Consider the following 7,262-nt stretch of genomic DNA (forward strand, 5'->3'; position numbering starts at 1 on the left):
CTTTATGACTCTGAAAATGGAACTAGGATCAATTAATTACCAAAAGGCCACCCATTCCATAGTAGAGACTCCCATAATATCCCGTGATGTTGTCCACCGGAGATTATATCCTCATGGGGGTCAAGTTAACCCTTGTCATTCACGTGAGTGGAGAGATCAGGCAAATATTTTAACGAGGAACGAGAACCACATCTATTTATATCTCATTGTAACCTAACCAGCCTATGGCGGAGCGTTTTGGCTTCCCTATGCCCGGCAGTTGACGTAATACCAACATGCAACGGGTACGCCCCGCCGGGCCGTCGCTTGTACAGTAACAAGGGGAAACCGGAATAGCTTCCCTTTTGGGGTAGCGGTGAGATCCCTAACTGAATCTGAATCTACTCATCATCGTGAATGTCGACGACCGTCTTGGTCCACTTGCGAGCAGGGACACGACGTCGGAACAGAATGTCAATCTCACGGTAGGATCGACCCTTCATCTCAGGCACCCAGATGTACGACATGACCAAGCAGATGAGGGCAGTACCAGCCCAGACATAACCGCACTTGCCGCCGAGGTTTCCTCCCTATGAGATGTTAGAAATCGTGCCTTGGAATGCAAATGCGGGCGAGGATATCTTACTGTGGGATTGAGCATGTAACTGGACAGGAAGATGCAAGGAATGTTGACGAGGTAGTAGCAACCACGTCCGACACCAGTGGTAAGAGGCCTGAGGCGAATGGCAGACGTCTCTCCGATAATGACCCATGATGCGGGGGCAGGGCCGAGAGTGAAAAGGACAGAGACGATGAGACCCAGGGAGGCCTGCGCGAGGGAGGCCGAGGTTGACTCTCCGAAAGAGGCTGCGACACCGATAGCGACGAGGACGACCATGTTCATGGCTGAACCCCAGAGGTAGATGGTACGTCGGCCAAGGTAGGTGGTGAGAATCCAAGAAAGCATGACCATGACGGTCTGGAGGGCCGAGGTGATGAGACCCATGGCGAAAGCAGTATCAGTCTTCATGCCGGCCTGTTCAAAGAAGTAGACGGCCTGGTTGGCAATCAGATTACCAGTAAGGTTCTGAGCAGCGTAGACACCGCACACGATGAGGGTACGGTAGCGGTCGGTGCCCTTCCACAGTTCGATCAAGCTAGGCTCCTTCTCAGTCTTCTCGAGGTCGATGGTACGCTTCATCATAGCGACGGTCTCGTTGGACTTGTTAATCAACGACTTGCGTCCGAGGCGCTCCACAGCGCGTGCTGCCTCCTCCATTTTTCCCTTTCGAACCAACCACCAAGGCGACTCGGGCGCCAAGAAGATGAGGATAGCAAGAGGGGTGGGGAACATCCATTGGAGGGCAATGGGGATGCTATTCTCTCGTCAGCAGAGGAATCACATGCTATGCGAAAAAGCACCTACCGATAAGCGTTGGGATGGTCCAGAGTGTTGTAATGGTATGTGATGCCACCGACGATGATGGCTCCGATGGCCCAGAACATCTGAAGCATCTGAGTAGCAGGGGCTCGCAGCTTCATGGGCACAATCTCGGAACAGTATGCGGGAGAGTTGGCGATGAAGATTCCCCACGGAATGCCCTCGAGGATCTGAGACACCAGCATCACAGGGAGCGAGTTGGCGAAGTAGAAGACAAAGATGAAGGCGTTCAGGGCCATGAGGCCGGCGATGGTCGCCCAGCGGTATCCGATTTTGCTGGTGAGGGGACCAGCGAGGAAGACGCCGAGCAGCGCACCGATGGGACCGATAGCCTGGAGCGCAGACTGCCACTGGGTCTCGATGACCCATTTACCATTATTGTTGATACCGTAATCTTTGGCGAATCGAGGGAGGGCGATGAAACTGCCGATCAGGAAGACACAGTACGACTCCATGATCTAGTGATGGTGTTAGCGCAGGTCATGTGAATGGGGGAGTATATAGCTTACAATGGTGCAGGACATGATAAAGGCCCAGAGCGAAGCCATGGGGTAAGCTCGAACGGCCTCGAGCACACCCATGTTGTGCTCCGCATTCTCTGCCTCGATAGCATCCTGCTTCTGGGCATTCGCCGCCTTGTCCTCGGCAGCGTACGTCTTGTCTTCAACATCGTAGGCATGCTCAACCTCTTGGCCGCCCTCGGCCTTTACATCGACGGGGTTGCCCATGTTGGATGGTGTCTGCCTGAATGAACAATGACAATGGCAATGTGTATGGATGGACGGGTTACCAAGAGACAAGTCAGTGCAACAGTGCAGGTTACAGCCAACTTATAAGCTTTCCATGATGCCTGGCGGGTGAAGTGTCGGGCTAATGCATGAATGGCCCGTCCTGTTAGTCGTGGAACTATTATCAGCACCATGTCATTTAGCCATCTGGGGTTCGTCTCGTTTTCCTTTAGACGCGCCTATTACAGGCCAAGCCCTCCAAGAGGGTTCACAGCTTATACGCCCGCCTATCAGATCCTCGGGGGGATCCTGGCCACCCCGTGGGCACCCCGCATGGGAGCTACCCCGGAATAGCAGGTATGGACGGCGTCACTCCGGCCAATTCCCCGGCCTCCATGCAAACGTTACATCCCAACCGGCGCCAATTACCCCGGGGCCCGGCCTGTTCCTTGGCTTCTCCAATATCGCCTCGTTGGCTGTGCCGCATTCGCTTTATTGATGCGCCGAAGGAGGGGAACGTGCTCTGCTCCTCCTCCAAGGAACCATCCGCACCACACGGCTGGCCTCCAGTGAGATGGGGTTGCTAGCCTCAGGAGCGGCTTGACCCCGCATTCTTTCGTCTAGTGTTCCATGTGTTGTTGTAGATCCTTCGTCGTATCTCGCGCCGGGATCAAGTCTTGTGTCCTTCTAGTGCGTTGGACATTGCCGATCAAATCACGCGCCTTGATTTCGTGGCTGCAATCTCGGGCGAACGCAAACGTGGAAGACGAGGATTCCCAACACCTGATCGAGCATCAAACCCAGGGATCTGGCTTCCCCTCAAGGACAGTCAAAGTTTGAGGCTTTGCTCGCTGTACTTAGCAGCTTTTGAGATTAGGGAGAGGTCACTGGGGACTCGACTCTCGACTCAACACTTACAAGCCGTCTCGAGGGCTTCACTAATTCGCGAATTTACGAGCCTAGAGCCAAGCAAAGTCTTGCTGCGGGCGTTTTACGCGCATATGGCACGTGAATGCCCGCGTGTCGGGCTCAAATCACCACCCTCTGATCGAGTCTTGGGAGCACCCGTTCATTGGATCGACACTTGATCAAAAGTGGGGAAGAGAGTAAGAGAAGGCCTTCAAGATTTTGGGAGGCCGCTAGGAGGTATTGAGAATGGCGGCCCGGTAGGGCAGAGTTTAAGTATACGATAGCTCGTCGACACTGGCACCGAGTCGAATGCGAATACACAACAGTTGTCGTTATTGCACGGGCAGTAAGAGATATTTGAACTGCAAATGAGACAACCTTATTTCCCAAGATCTATAGAAACGGTATTGCATGCATTTACTCTAAGATCGATTAAGTTTAGAGAGGGCATTAATCACGTTGAATACGAAAAACGATTCAGTCTAGGGTAGCCACAAAAACTGGGATTTCCTTACTACCAGGTTAGGAAATAAGGCCATGCCCTGACATGGTTCCGCAAATGGAGATGGAATCACTCCACAATAGGGGCTCTGATCTTACCATCCCTACCGTCATGCCAGATGGAACGAGGTCAGGCGGATACTTGAACCGGGGAACGGCCCGTCTTCCATCACCTTATTTCGTCGTCTTGTCTCGACATCCAGGGCGCGCTGTTAACCGTGGTTCAGCCATTGCGGCCCGACGTTCCCCAATTTGGTTATGGTGTTGTGGATTTCGTGATGCCGCGTGAACACTCGATCTGCACGAAATGGAGACGTAACTGATGCGTAACCGAGCATTTCCCGATTAAAGTAATAAATATAACATGACCATGGAGTTTGCTGACTCCTGAACTCTTCTTTTGCACCTTTGATCCAGTCAAAATGGCGACCGTGACGCAGACAGAGACCAGTAGCGTCCCCGCGACGTTCGAGCTGCAAAGTCAGCACGAGAGTCCTAGGAACTCACTCAACGACACTGAGCCTGAGCATGTGTCGAACAAACCCAACAAAGCAGACCTGCTCAGGATCATGAGTGTTGCATTTTCCTTTTTTGTCGCCGGAGTCAACGATGGCAGCATCGGAGCTCTTGTCCCCCATGTGATCCGAGATTACAAAGTTACCACGGCCATTGTATCAGCTGTGTGAGTCGAGCGATTATGTGTCATGACAAAGCTAACCGTTGCAGCTACGGAGCTAACTTTATGGGTTGGTTTCTGGCCGCCTTCTCAAATACACATCTGTGCCAAGTCCTTGATCTCGGTGCCATGCTCGCTCTTGGTGCTGGATTGCAGGTGTTGTCTCATGCTCTGCGGGCCTGGCGGCCACCTTTTGCCCTGTTCACCATCACCTTTATGCTGGCTAGTCTCGGCCAGGCTTATCAGGACACACACGGCAATACCTTTGTTGCGGGCGTAAAAGGATCGCATCGATGGCTCGCGTTCATCCATGCCATGTACATGGCTGGGTGCCTTGTGGGACCATTCGTCGCGACCGGTGTTGCTTCAGCCGGAAGCGTTTCGCGATGGTATCTCTTCTACATTTTCCCTCTCGGAATTGGTGTCCTCAACTTGGTCCTCGTTTCGTTTGCGTTTTGGGACACGATGGGAATCAAGAGAAAGCAGCCAGTCACGGAACGGACATTGGAAGCTGATGAGACACCTGCATCAAGAAGTGAGGATGCCTTCCTCCTGATGAAGGAGGCACTGAGGACCAAGAGCGTCTGGCTTATTAGCCTCTTTTTCTTCTTCTTCCTCGGCGCTACTCTCACGGCTAGTGGATGGATTGTCGAGTATCTCGTTGCGGTTCGCGATGGAGATATCAACCAGATGGGTTTTGTACCTGCGGGTTTCAGCGGAGGATCGCTGCTTGGAAGGTTGTTTTTGGCTGAACCAACGCACCGATTCGGGGTCCGGAGGATGATTTTCGGCTTCACCATTATCAGCATTGGCCTTCAGGTTTTGTTTTGGCTGTAAGTTTCTCGTCTGACGTTTGACTGCGGCTAACAATGCAGTGTCCCCAACATCATCGCGGCTTCGATTGCTATCAGCTTGCTGGGCTTCTTCATGGGCCCCTACTTTGCTACGGTAGGTTGTTTCAATACATCCTAAACGTTTATTATTGCTGACGGCACCAGGGCATCTCGGTTGGCTCCAAGCTCTTTGCCCCTCGTATCCGATCAACGGCTCTGTCATTTGTCTTTGTCTTTGCGCAACTCGGAGGTTGCCTATTCCCAATCATCACCGGCCTCGTTGCGGCTAGTGCTGGTGTTGCCGTCTTGCAGCCCGTCTTGTGCGGACTGTTGACGGCCACTGCTGTTACCTGGTTGTTCGTCCCCATGCCCAAGGAGGGCGATAACCCAGCCTTGCACCAGGAGTAGTCCGACTCATATGTTCTCATGTATCTGAAGAATTGGTACCCGAAACCTGCAAATCTCTGGATGTCAGCTTGGACTAGAAAGTCGCATTCATAGTGGAATTAAGAACGTCTGTGACATTCTTACAACGGAACGCGCGGTTTCTAAAGAATGTTGTCCAAATTCAAGTTGAGGACACATCATACAGTGAATAGAGACAGCGAGCTTGAAGTCTTTGATCTGGGCAGTTGGATAAGTGTGACGAAGCAATAAGACCTATTGATTCCGTATCGCAAGAGCGGGGGCCGTCCCTACTGTTGGGTACCTGGCCCAGTCATCTGTTTATGTGGGACACAATAACTACTTTGCCAATGGCAAAGGTAGAAGATCTTCTAATAGGAACCGTGGTACTATTCGTCGAAGGATGGGTCGAGGGAGAGCGGTTTTCCGCTATTTATGTTAGACGGTATATGAATGAGCTATAGATCCCAAAGCTAATGAGTCCTATTACCGGTCAACTCCGAATGGCGAACGACCAAGTATAGAAGGTGGCCCGTTGCGTCTACCTAAGAGTGGTCATAGGTGGAATCTTGGCAACCGTTAAGGCTTACGTGCTAGGGCATTATGATAATTAGGACGTACTAGTGGGACGACCTTGGCTACGACGTATGCGAGCGGCTGAGGACCACTGGTATGGGTCATAAATGCTGCACGACAGTTTGTCACAATACGGTACCTACCTACTAAGGGAGTGGGCAATGAGCATACGCGGGCACATGGCGACTCTGGCTTATTATGAAGAAATTTACATAAAATCCTATAAAAGGAGTCCTAATAGGAGACCATGTATTAGATTTTCTTTCCTTAACATCTGATTATTTTTATCATATCTCTATGGGTCTCCTTAGACGAGGATACGCTGATGCTTCTGTCCTTTTGTCTGGGTTCGTCCTTGACCTGCAAGCCTGGACTGAAAAAGCAAGTAACTCGGGTTTTCCGTTCCCCGCAAACTGCGGGGTAATTAGTTCAACTCCGCACGTGATGCTTCAGTAAACTCCCCGCAGTTTCTTGCCACTACTCTTGTCATAGGCTTGAGCTCAACAACAATGGAGCCTGGCGATCGCGCGCCCAGGAGGACGAGTCGAGTCGCCGTAGGATGGTAAGTATCGATCCATGAATGGTGAACTATACTGACGTGACTAGTACTGCTTGTCGAGGTATGGATACCCCCCCCTTCTCGAGACCGTAGACGCAACTGACCCTCTCAGCTCGCCATGTTCGTTGTGAGTTCTCCGATCACTCGATCAGGATCAGGGGTGACCATATTAGGCGACAAGAACATGCCTGCATGCACTTCTTGTGTGAAAGCAGGCATTCAGTGTGTTCGTGCTTTACAGGTTCGGTTTCGGAGTGGGCTTGATTCTACCGACGAGTTTGCCTTTTCGGACAACCAAGTCTGGGTTCAACCGGAGAGTAATTGTATGTGAAAATTTCTCTCGGTGGACGAGCTGACTTTTCAAGTGGAATACTGCGATGAAACCGCTCAGCTGTCCCAGATCTACGAAACTGAGGACCGGGAACCGTGTGTAAGTCTCCCAATGTCATGATTCAGGTATTAAGTTCTCCCAGAGTCGAACACTCAGCAGCAGATTCTGCTCAATACAGCTTCGACCTTCCAATCATGGATGCCCCGGTTGAGAGGTCACCAGCTTTCCACACATCCCCACACATGATGGTCTCACCTGACACAAATGGCTCGGATATCTCAGAATCAAGACACAGGACCCGGCATCTCCGAGACAGCTCCTCAC

The 7,262-nt window shown here is 51.7% G+C and overlaps 2 protein-coding genes across 2 annotated transcripts; one reads left to right on the plus strand and one right to left on the minus strand.

Moving 5' to 3' along the window:
* Positions 1 to 380: 380 nt before the first annotated feature.
* Positions 381 to 2,148, minus strand: LRP88_12349 (uncharacterized protein; the record flags this gene model as incomplete). Its single annotated transcript, XM_083248743.1, has 4 exons — positions 381 to 569; positions 626 to 1,355; positions 1,406 to 1,878; positions 1,930 to 2,148. 4 exons carry the CDS (start codon positions 2,146 to 2,148, stop codon positions 381 to 383), a joined length of 1,611 nt encoding a protein of 536 aa, XP_083096173.1.
* A 1,832-nt stretch (positions 2,149 to 3,980) lies between these two features.
* LRP88_12350 (major facilitator superfamily domain-containing protein) lies at positions 3,981 to 5,475 on the plus strand (the record flags this gene model as incomplete). The annotated part of the gene is made up of 4 exons (XM_083248744.1): positions 3,981 to 4,024; positions 4,285 to 5,058; positions 5,110 to 5,182; positions 5,233 to 5,475. The coding sequence occupies 4 exons, from the start codon at positions 3,981 to 3,983 to the stop codon at positions 5,473 to 5,475; spliced, it is 1,134 nt and encodes a 377-aa protein (XP_083096174.1).
* Between the last annotated feature and the right edge of the window lie 1,787 nt (positions 5,476 to 7,262).

This window comes from Fusarium phalaenopsidis (genome assembly GCF_050370095.1).
Source record: "Fusarium phalaenopsidis strain FUZ10S chromosome Unknown contig_32316, whole genome shotgun sequence".
Classification (NCBI taxonomy): domain Eukaryota; kingdom Fungi; phylum Ascomycota; class Sordariomycetes; order Hypocreales; family Nectriaceae; genus Fusarium; species Fusarium phalaenopsidis.